General features: G+C 33.6%; 2 protein-coding genes across 2 annotated transcripts in view; both read left to right on the forward strand.

Moving 5' to 3' along the window:
* The window catches only part of Dhc64C (dynein heavy chain, cytoplasmic), an 83,835-nt gene extending 78,430 nt beyond the window's left edge, over positions 1-5,405 (forward strand). The window contains exons 96-101 of the mRNA XM_080146626.1: positions 1,216-1,281; positions 1,582-1,665; positions 2,079-2,167; positions 2,887-2,969; positions 4,152-4,394; positions 4,621-5,405. Coding sequence (XP_080002752.1) covers positions 1,216-1,281; positions 1,582-1,665; positions 2,079-2,167; positions 2,887-2,969; positions 4,152-4,394; positions 4,621-4,926 — 871 coding nt within the window. The 3' untranslated portion in view covers positions 4,927-5,405. The remainder of the gene's footprint in view (positions 1-1,215; positions 1,282-1,581; positions 1,666-2,078; positions 2,168-2,886; positions 2,970-4,151; positions 4,395-4,620) is intronic.
* On the forward strand, positions 5,401-11,636 carry Ing3 (Inhibitor of growth family, member 3). Its single transcript, XM_080146625.1, has 11 exons — positions 5,401-5,451; positions 5,988-6,084; positions 6,389-6,526; positions 6,887-7,018; positions 7,640-7,782; positions 8,170-8,312; positions 8,798-9,020; positions 9,634-9,711; positions 10,049-10,119; positions 10,400-10,492; positions 10,777-11,636. The coding sequence occupies exons 1-11, from the start codon at positions 5,424-5,426 to the stop codon at positions 10,834-10,836; spliced, it is 1,206 nt and encodes a 401-aa protein (XP_080002751.1). The 5' UTR covers positions 5,401-5,423; the 3' UTR covers positions 10,837-11,636.
* Position 11,637: the final 1 nt, after the last annotated feature.

Below are 11,637 nucleotides of genomic sequence, written 5' to 3' on the forward strand. Positions count from 1 at the left end.
TCTGTTAGTTGGTCTGTCCGTTTGTCTGTCTGTTTGTCTGTTAGTTGGTCTTTCCGTTTGTCTGTTAGTTGGTCTGTCGGTTTGTCTTTTAGTTGGTCTGTCCGTTTGTCTGTTAGTTGGTCTGTCCGTTTGTCTGTTAGTTGGTCTGTCCGTTTGTCTGTTAGTTGGTCTGTCAGTTATTAGATTAATACTTAATTATAAAATAAAAACTTTTAAGGAACATGTTTGGTGAATTGAGAAAATCTGTTAAAAAAGATGAGAAGTAAATTATTTCAGAGTGTCTATCCCTTTCCTAACTAACATTACCCTTCTTCTTTGTTACTAACTATACTTGTTAAAGCTAGTTTATAGCTATCTTAACCTGTTTGAAGAAGAATTTTAGGTGCGCTAAAAGTTAGAATTGGCTGAAAACATTTTTGCTTTCATAAATTATTCTTTTAACATGTAATACTAAAGAATTCTCATTTATGAATGTTTGGTTTTTCTTTTCAAAATATTCTGTTTAAATGTTGCTGTACTACTTAGAGACATATTTTTCCTTGTTTTTCAGTTATGCTTAATCTGATTTTTGCTAAGAAAAACATTTATTTTGACAATGAAGAGGGTTATTTTTTTCGTGTATTTTCCGTAAAGTTGTGTGTCAGCGTTTCGTTAAATGCGCTTATAAAGTCAAACTGTTCTTATTTAATTATGAACATTTAATACATATATTTGAACAAAATAAACAGTAGATTGACTTAATGAGCGCATTTGACTTAACACTAACACACAACGTTACGGAAAATAGGCGAAAAAAATGACCCTCGTGGTTCAATGTTTTCGTTAATCTTTGTGTTATTATCTGCATAACAAAACTTAATATCATTTGATATTTTTAATTGTTCAAAATAAAACTAAAAAACTTAACGCTGTATAATAATAAAGAGTTAGCTTTGAATTTAATAGGTACTAACATTGATTTGAGAAAATTTGTTCTTTTAAAATTTGAACATTAAACAAAAATACAAAATCTTTTGATTAAAATTGGTTGAAAAGTTTGGACACTATTAGTTTTGAGCCAACCAATCAAAATTCTTCAAGTACCCAATTTTTGTGCCATACCTTGGCTATAAAACTTTGGGTACCTGTGTTATTGAAGGCTCCCTGTAAAAAAAAACCTTATTCTACAACTATTTATTTAAATAAAAGAATCTTATATTTTATTATGTGTTTCAGTGAGGGAGAGGCTGAATCTACCGTGAAGGAAAGTAGACCAGCTTGGATGCGTAGCCTTCACTCCAGGTATAGTTATACATAGATAGATAGATAGACAGACAGATTCATAGATTGTTAGATAGATGGGGGGAAAGATATAAAGATAGGCAGAGAAAAAAATGATAAAGGAAAAAGATAGGTAGACAGACAAATATTTTATTGAAAATAATGAAGATTATTTATTTACTACCTACTTATTTTTTTAAAAAAGTATAGTTCTTTTTACTATTTTTCGTTAAATAAGAATTATTAAGATTTCTTGTTCCCCTGTATCTCTAAACAAATTTGTCTTTCGGTTGAATTAGATAACATTGTTTTGTTTATTAGATCTGCAGAATGGATTTCAATCCTGCCAGGAAAACTGGTTCCATTGAAGAGAACTGTTGAAAATATCAAGGATCCTTTATACAGGTACAGAAAGATAGATAGACCAGGGATCTAAAGGGATAAGACAATGGCCGATAAATTGATGTACATCCCCAATAATGATACAAAAAATCACCCTTCTAGTGATTAAAATAAGTAGTTGAAACGATTGAACACTTAACCAAAGTCCCCAAAGTTGTTAAGCTAACGAATATTAAACTTTGGGGACTAGTGTATTAAACAGCGCATTTGCCCCCTGTTATGTAGACATTTGAATAGAACTAAAAACACCAATAAACGTTTTTACAGATTTGAATATTATACAAATTGATAGATACCTATACAGATAGATACCTAGCCAATTAGCTATTCGCTAGTTACTATTAAAAGCCCTGCAAAGTTAAAAAATATCTCAAACTTTTTAAAAACTTTTTGTTTTAATTTTAATTTCATATTAGGTTCTTTGAAAGAGAGGTAAACTTTGGCATCAAGCTGCTTCATGTTGTCAGAACTGACTTGGAGGATGTTAATGCTATTGTTTCAAGTGGTAAGTGCAACTTTTTTTTGTAGCACAGCTGCTCTATAATCATGTTACATTTGTTTGTCAGTCCGACAGATTTATTTTGTTAAAACAACTAACAACATACTCTATAGCAAGCAGGGATCTTCAGAGTTGAGACAATGGATGATAAATTGATGTGCATACTAAATGTTGATAGACAAAATTACCCCTTCATTAAGTCAAAAATATTTGTCGAAAAGTTTGAACAACACTGGTTGAAAATCAATCAGAATTCCAAGTAAAAAAGTTAAAGTACCCAAAGTTTTTGAGCCAACGAATAAAATAACATGCTTAATCACTTGGTTACTAGTGTAATTTACAGTTCATTGTCCCCTTCCTCCCTAATACTAATAGTGTTATTTAAGCACATATGATTGTTTAGAAAGGAAACCCCATCAATTCACGGATCTAAAGGGATAAGAAAATAGCCAATAAATTGATGTACATCCCCAATGATGAGACACAAAATTACCCGTTCCGTAGATTAATGAGTAGTTTTACTTATGAACACTAACTTTTTGAAACAATCAATCAAAATTCACTAAAGTCCCCAAAGTTGTTACGCCAATAAGTAGGAAAACGTTATTATGAAACTTTGGAGACTAGTGTAATAAACATCCCATTGTCCCCTCTCTCTCTCTCTCTCTCTGATGCCATGTATCAGTCAAAAAGCAAGTAAAATATTATAATGAACTTCAATTTAGGTAAGAAACAGACAAATCATCACAGAGAACTGATTCAACAGCTGACAAAGGGAATCATCCCTAACAATTGGAGCAGATACACCGTAAGTTATAGATAGATAGATGGTTGAACAGATGGACAGACTAACAAACTATATCAGAGAACGGATTCAACAGCTGACCAAGGGAATCATCCCCAACAATTGGAGTAGATACACCGTAAGTTATAGATAGATAGACAGACAGACAGACAAACAAACTAACATCTCAGAGAACTGATTCAACAGCTGACCAAGGGAATCATCCCCAACAATTGGAGCAGATACACCGTAAGATATAGATAGCTAGATAGTTGAACAGACGGACAGACTGACAAACCATATCAGAGAACTGATTCAACAGCTGACCAAGGGAATCATCCCCAACAATTGGAGCAGATACACCGTAAGATATAGATAGATAGATAGTTGAACAGACGGACAGACTGACAAACCATATCAGAGAACTGATTCAACAGCTGACCAAGGAAATCATCCCCAACAATTGGAGCAGATACACCGTAAGATATAGATAGCTAGATAGTTGAACAGACGGACAGACTGACAAACCATATCAGAGAACTGATTCAACAGCTGACCAAGGGAATCATCCCCAACAATTGGAGCAGATACACCGTAAGATATAGATAGATAGATAGTTGAACAGACGGACAGACTGACAAACTATATCAGAGAACTGATTCAACAGCTGACCAAGGGAATCATCCCCAACAATTGGAGCAGATACACGGTAAGTTATAGATAGATAGACAGACAGACAAACTAACATCACAGAGAACTGATTCAACAGCTGACTAAGGGAATCATCCCTAACAATTGGAGTAGATACACCGTAAGTTATAGATAGATAAACAGACAGACAAACCACTTATATCTATCTTAAGATAGATAGATAGTTGAACAGATGGACAAACTAACAAATCATCACAGAGAGTTGATAATTATCCCAACAATTGTAGTAGATACACCATAAGTTCTGGATAGATAGTCAGACAGACAAACCACATATATCTACTCAAAAGCTGTGCAATCCATTTACGATAAACAAAATTATTCCTTTTGTAGATAAAATTGTTGCTCATTATTTAATCATTTAAGCTAATTTTGGGTACATGTGTAATATACAGTTCAATGGCCTTCCCTCCTAGATGGTTTTTGTTACATAATTTAGCTAACTTATAATCTTCTCCTATTGACTTATCCCCAAATAATCTATGTTTTTTTAAGATTCCTAAGAGTTGTTCTGTAGCCGCGTGGATCACCGACTTCTCTTCCCGCGTGAACCAGCTTGTCTCCGTGTCGGCCAGTGTCAGCAAGCAGGGCGCAGCCGCCCTCAAGACCTGCACCGTCTGGATGGGCGGACTGTTTAATCCTGAGGCATTTGTGACGGCCACCAGGCAGTGTGTAGCTCAAGCGAATTCCTGGTCACTGGAGGAGCTCAGCTTGGATGTGACTGTCGCTGATGAACAGGTAAAATCATTTATTGATTGATATAGACTAGATAGATTGATTGATTGTTTGTGTATCCGTCTCCCTTATTTTTGAAATGGGTTTGGTGAATCCCCCTACACCACCTTCTGCACGTCTCTGGTTCAGCGGTTACTGAGGTCTTAAGCTTCAGGCAGACCAACATTGTACTTTTTTGTATTATAGATTGTTCTTTATTTATATAATACCAACATCCTTATACTTTTAGGAACAGCCAAGCTTTGATGACTGCTCTTTTGCTGTTGAAGGATTGAAGTTGTCTGGAGCCGTCTGCAGATCAAATCAGCTGTTTATTTCCGGCGAAATCCTAACCAACCTTCATCTGACCAAACTCCGTTGGATTCGCTTGAATAATGATGACCGCAAAGAGAATATGATAGAATTGCCTGTGTATCTTAATGCTACCAGAGAACAGCTGTTGTTTACCATTGATCTGCCAGTTTCACAAGGAGAGGAAATGCACGAGTTCCGTGAGAGAGGCGTGGCCATCATCTCAAGCACCGCCCTCACATAAGAATCCTAAGCTATTATTGGCCAACGGATAAATGCTTTGTTTCTATTGGTCAATATCTCATCGTTGTTTACTATTGGTCATTTTCGCATTGCTTGTTTCTTATTTGTCAATTAATTAAAAGCTGTTAGTCCCTTTTAGAATGCTTGTTTCTTATTGGTCAATCGAGCAAGAATAGTTATTTATTTATTAGCCTAAGCTGCAATTACTCCCTTTAAATCCATGTAGTTTGCTTTAACATTCGCTATGATATCATATACCTAAGCGTCTTGTTTTTAAACCAAAGCTTCCATTATATAATATGCTTTTGCTTTAATTGTGATCTATTATTATGTGATTTTTATTAATTGAATTGAAAATTATGATCATGTTTTAAACCAGTTTTATATTTATCTATCCAGTTATTAATATTTAATCATATTTAGCCTAAAAACCTGTATTTAATCACCACAATATTTAATCTAAAACGCACTTTTTTAGAATATTAAAAATTTCACAAAATGCTGTATTTAGAAGACTACTTAGAGAGTAAGTTATTTTATTATTATTGTAAAAAAACTACAAATTTCATTAGGTTTAATGAAATTTATGTCTTAAATGAAATACCTAGGATTTATAGAAAGCTAAACCTCCCTAAATGTATTTTACTTATTTGCCCATTAGTTTTTGAGATCTTAATCGACATAGACATACAACTACTTAAATAAAACGCTAGAGGGAGAAAGGGTTAAATAGCTGTACCTGCCCATCGCATCAACCTTGTGCAACCTTTCTATTGAGTCATTGAAAATCAACCAATAGTATCGCTTATATTAACACAACCAAGTAGCAGAAAAAATATTATGAAGCAGACGAAAAGGGTCATAGTAGGTAGTTGTCTGTATATACATCTATACTATAGATCTGTTATAAAACCAGATGAATGTACTAAAAATAGAAATTATTGTTCTTTGGACCTAAAGCGAGCGTTTGATTCCTTACAATAAGCATATAGTAAACGAAATAGAATGATACATACCTAGATAAAAAAAAATAATCGAGGAATAATATTAATCTATTTTTAGTGATAGAACATCTTCCTACTGAATTGAGAGATAAGTTTACTGAAATGAGAGAAATAGATTTGGAAGTGGACGCTAAATCAGAGTCTTTAGATTCAAGGTAGTTAGAGTTTCTTTTAAATTTTGATGGATTTTATAAATTTTGGAAGATTTTTCTGGCTAGTTATAAATATAAGGGCAAAAATACACAAGGATGACATTATTATCAATAGCGAAGAACCAAAATATCATGGGTGGAAATCAGAAGATTTAAGTTAAGAACTGATGTTCAGTGATCATAAAGAATAAGATAAAACTCATAAAAATCACGCTACCTTTTTATAAAAAATAAATGTTTAATACTCATTCGTAGCGTTAGAGACAAATGGAATATAAATATAAAAATTTATGAAATACTTTTTTAGGCAAAAATCCTTTTTCGCTGGGGCAGGTAAGATGACTGCCCAACAGCGAGAGGAAGAGGTTAAGAAGATCAAAGCTGACTATGAGAAAGTTATCAATGAATCCAATGAGAAAATACACATTGCTGAAGATTGCTATGGGTAAGTTGAGTAGTTATTAAAGCAAAGTTTTTCTATATTTTTTAGTGTGAATTAACTTGAACCCTAGTCGCTCAATGTTTTTAATGTTGGGCATTCCCACGAAGTACCTTGTGGAGCATTACCTCTTATTTTCAAATGCAGGGTGAGGGGGCTATTGACGTGAAATACCAGCAAATTTATTTTGGGTGTTACTCCCTTAGTCTGGAGAAAACTAGCTAAAATCTAAAATCTTTTTGGAGAAGTCTAAATTATCTCAACTTTTGGTATCTTTCAGAAAAAACGGCCTATTGCTCAATAGGTACTTTAAGTGAAAACACCGCGCCGTAAATGTTGGATGGATCATATTGTATATTAATTTAGTTTGGTTGACCGGTACCTGAGAAAATTGGACCAGGAATTATTAAAATTTCAGCTGGAGCTAGAGGCAGATAACAGGGGCATCACGGAGATCCTAGAGAAAAAGAGCTTAGAAATGGATGCTAGCTCTTCAAGGTATAGAAATAGATAGATAATTGGATGGATAGGTAGACATTTAGTTAGATATACAGAAGGATAGACATATAGTCAGATAAACATTACTTATATGGATTAGATAACAGAGGCATCACCGATATCCTAGAGAAAAAGAGCTTAGAAATGGACGCCAGCTCTTCAAGGTACAGAGATAGATAATTTGATAGATAGAATAATAGAAGGATAGACAGACAGTCAGATAGACATTGCTATTATTGATTACACAACACTGGCTTTACTGAGATCTTGGAGAAAAAGAGCTCTTCAAGGTACATATTTAAATAGATAGATACTATCTATTATTAGACAGACATACAGATAGATATTGCTTAAATGGATTAAAGGCATCACGGAGATCTTAAAGAAAAAGAGCTTAGAAATGGATGCTAGTTCATCAAGGTACTGAGATAGATATATTGGTTAGATAGATTAACATAGACAGACGGATGGACTTTCAACACTATTCATGAAATTCATGCTGACAAACTGATGGATAGAATCGATAGACAAATAAAGATAGAAATGACAAACAGTGTATATGAACCATCTAAATAGATAGATAGATAGCTAGGTATGAATAATGATTGTTTTTTTTTATAGTCGCCACAACATGATAATGAAGGAGAACCGAGTACCTAAGCGCCCCAAGCAAAATCAAACGTCTGCCTTTGGTAGTTCATTCGACAGAATCACAAGGAGAGACGAAAATTTGGCTGCGGCCCAACCCTCTACTTTTCCCTTGGGTAAGTTGGGCTAAATTAAAATATTTTCAAGGCAAAGCTTTAATTTAATTAGGGTCATTATACTCTAAATTACACTGGTACCCGAAGTTTTATAATCAAAGACTTTGGTGTACTTTTATTGAATTGGATTTGTTAGTTCCAAACTAAAAGTGTCTTAACTATTCCAATAATAATTTTAACCTTTCATAAGTAAAAATTTTGTATCTCTTCATTGGGGATGTTTTAAGTTATATCAATTTATCGTCCATTGTCTTTTTCCTCAAGATTCCTGATTTAGGGTATTTTTCAAAATGTTAGTACGGTAGGGACAGTTGAGTCTATTGTATTGAAAGAATAGTCTTATCGTTTTTAAACTTTAAAAAAATTTAAATCGCTCTATTTGTTTAGAACAAATGGGAGCGGGAAGCACGGCCATCGCAGCTGCCGCGAGTCAAGCCCTGGCTGCCACTCATTACAATGTACAAACCGGCCGCCGGTCGAATTCACTAAAGGCATCCTTCGAAGCCATCAGCCAAGGGCTGGCTATGAAGGTACGTTGTTATGGACAAATCTTTTTTGATGGTTGAAAAATAAATGGATGGATAGACATAAAAATTATAAATACATAGATGGAGAGATAGATAAACATTATACATTTAGATTTGAGATAAAGGATAGATAGATTATGACTTTTTTTTGTATGAAGTGGATTAGATAGATAAATTCAATTAACATTAATAGATTATTCGATGGATATGTTACAGATAGATATCCTTTTACTATCAGGTTGGGTAGGGACTCTAAATTACACTGGTATCCAAAGTTTTATAACCACGCTATCCTGTTCTTTGGTTAAAAAACATTCGATACTTATTGAATTTTTATTGGTTATTTTAAAGCTAATAGTGTCTAAACTTTTCAACCAATAATTTTGATATATTGTGTAATTTTATTTACCTTTATTCGGATGTCTGTATATCAATTTTAAGTCCATTGTCTTATCACTTAAGATCCCTGACTACTATTAATGTTTTAGGATCTAAGCATCGGCCAAGAACTGGCATCCGCGGCCACATCCGCGCTAGCCGCAACCTCCACAGACTCGCAGCAAAAGCGGCAGAAGATCAAGCACAAGACTAGCGGCGGCGGAGGAACTAGTGGCGGCAGCAGCCTCAGCAGCGGGATTGGGGGTTCTGGAGGGATTGGATCATTTGGGCTGGATGTCATGGGCGGGTCATTACTGGATGATGTTGATACAGGTATTACCAAGGATACAGGGATAGCAACATAGATAAAAGTCCCAGAGCGAGAGGGAGGATAATGGGCTATTTGTATGTGCTAGTCCCCTAAGTTTTATTATAACGTTTTCATATTATTTGGCTTTACAACTTTTAGGACGTAGGACTTAGGTGGATTTTGATTAGTTGTTTCATTAAGTTAAGTCTTCAACCGTTTCCATCACTAATTTTAATCTACAGAAGTTGTAATTTTGTGTATTATCATTGGGGATGTATGTACATAAATCTATCGGCAATTGGATTTTCCCTTTAGATACCTCTAAAACTCCTCATTTGTAGATTTAAGTTGTTACAGGAAAAATTTTACAATGGCTCGTCTAATCATAAACCAAGAATTTGAAGCTAACTAATGGCAGAAATAGTTTATATAGTCTTGGCTGACAGAATCGTTTGTTGTCTCGTATCCCCTCGCCACTCTCTCTCTAGCCATCTTTATCTCTTACTATGTTTTCTTATTTATTCTAATTTTAAAATGCTTTAAATAGAAATATACTTAGAAATAGAAGGGTCACAATAGAGAAGGTTTTATAGAAAACATTTTTGATGGACTTGGCTTAATCATTTTTATGTTAAGGTTTGGTTGTTGACGGCGGTAGCGGTATAACAGCTGGAATATCTCTGGAATCTCCGGGTATGGGTCCTGTCACTCCAGGTATACACAATACACATTGATTGATTGATGGATAGATTAATTGAGGGAATGGTTGGATTGATTGATTGATTGATTGAATGACTGACTGACTGACTGATTGATTGATTGATTGATTGATTAATAGATAGATCGATAGAAAAACTGATAGTGTAGTAATAAAACATTAATAGTAAAGAAAGGGAATTGCTTGGTCCATAGACAGGCAAAATTCATTACCAATGTTAGCAAAGGGGTTGCATCAGTAAGTCCTGAAGACTAAGAGTTACTCAAAATATAAAAAAATCTTGCAATAAAAAGAGTGATCATGAGGCAACTATTAAAATAACTTTTTCTTCAGGAGGTAGCCAGGGATCAGATCAGGAATGGAATTATGATCCCAATGAGCCAAGATATTGCATTTGTAATCAGGTATAAAAAAATATTTGGTAGATGTTTTATGAATTTGTTTTGTTTCTTTATAAAGTCTTATTTCGTTTAGGGAGGGAGGGGACATTTGCCTATAATTATTGAGTTTCATAACCCCGTTATCTTATTCGTTGACCCAAAACTTTAGGTATTTTGATCGAATTTTAATTGGGTGGTTCTAGACTATCGGTGTCCAAACTTTCCAACCAATAATTTTAATCTAAAGAAGGGCTAATTTTATAATTATTTATATTGGGGATTTAGATTAATCTATGTTATCTAGGTATCCTATGGTGACATGGTTGCCTGTGACAATGAAGACTGTCCCTATGAATGGTTCCACTACCCCTGTGTGGGTATTACAGACCCACCTAAGGTGAGTTGTACTGATATGCTACGCGCATTATAATCGGATTCGGATTTTTAAAAAAAATCGCCAAAAAAAGTAGCGGATTGCAGATTCTTGTTTTTTTTTTAAGCGGATGCGGATTCTAGCAATATTTATAAAGATAAAAAGTTTGTTTGTAGCAATTTTTTAGTTTTGGATTCTGGGTCTAAGAATTGGGCGGATTGCGAATTTTTTATTCGGATTGACAACCCTAATTAATTCATAAAATATTTAAATCAATTTTAATAATTAATGTTTGTGATTATTTTTAGGGCAAATGGTATTGTGCTCCTTGTACTGCGAATATGAAACGACGTGGAAGAAAATTTTAATAAAATCTCATTACAAAACTACTCCGATCATGGAAAGAAAACGAAGTAGCGGCTCGTATTTTCACATTAGCTTTTGATAGGTTATTTTTGTTTAGGTAAATATTAATGATTGCAGGGTTAGGAAATAGGCCTTGCACGGTTATAGCTAGAAATAGGAGAAGCTACTGTGAAAATACGATGAAACCCGCTACTTCGTTTTCTTTCCATGATCCAACTACCCAATAGTTATAATGAATAGTAATATTTTTTACTGCCTTAATTTTTTCTATTATAAGTAAGTTTTTTGCAATAAGTCACTTAATCATTGTTTTTCAATAATACTTTGATAAAAGAAACTAAGTATTTTTAGCTAAACTCAATCAACCTCTTTCTAGATTTGCTATTATATCTTTTTGCAATTATGAAGCTTTATGCGGAGGTGAATACACACCCGAAACTACCATGAAAAATGTAAATTCATAACTTCACATTGCTTTAAAGTCATAATTTTTACATTAAAACGTTTTTTAAATAATATGGGTCATATTAACCCAAAAAATAATTCCATTTTGTCGAAAATAAAAAAAGTGACCATTTTTGTGCCATGATAAAAAAAATATTTTTTTTTACCTAAATTAATTAAACGGCATTATGGCCATACCTAAATAAAAATGTTTGTAATATTTTACTAGATATTTCTGTTTTGTTAACAAAAAAGTAAAAAATGATCCAACCTGTTAAAGAAACCATTGAATAATCCAAATAAATGTACTAAATAAAAAAATATGTTTTTGTGTAAGTTTTATGTATAATTTTTCAGAT

Source organism: Acartia tonsa, chromosome 13 (genome assembly GCF_053477335.1).
Source record: "Acartia tonsa isolate MP-2025a chromosome 13, ASM5347733v1, whole genome shotgun sequence".
Taxonomy (NCBI): domain Eukaryota; kingdom Metazoa; phylum Arthropoda; class Copepoda; order Calanoida; family Acartiidae; genus Acartia; species Acartia tonsa.

Excerpts from the sequence above, each read along its gene's own strand:
- Ing3 (XM_080146625.1), top strand. The coding sequence starts at position 5,424 with ATGCTGTATTTAGAAGACTACTTAGAGA. Across the intron at positions 6,085-6,388 it reads TCAGAGTCTTTAGATTCAAG|GCAAAAATCCTTTTTCGCTG; the intron begins GTAGTTAGAGTT and ends ATACTTTTTTAG. Across the intron at positions 9,712-10,048 it reads TATGGGTCCTGTCACTCCAG|GAGGTAGCCAGGGATCAGAT; the intron begins GTATACACAATA and ends CTTTTTCTTCAG.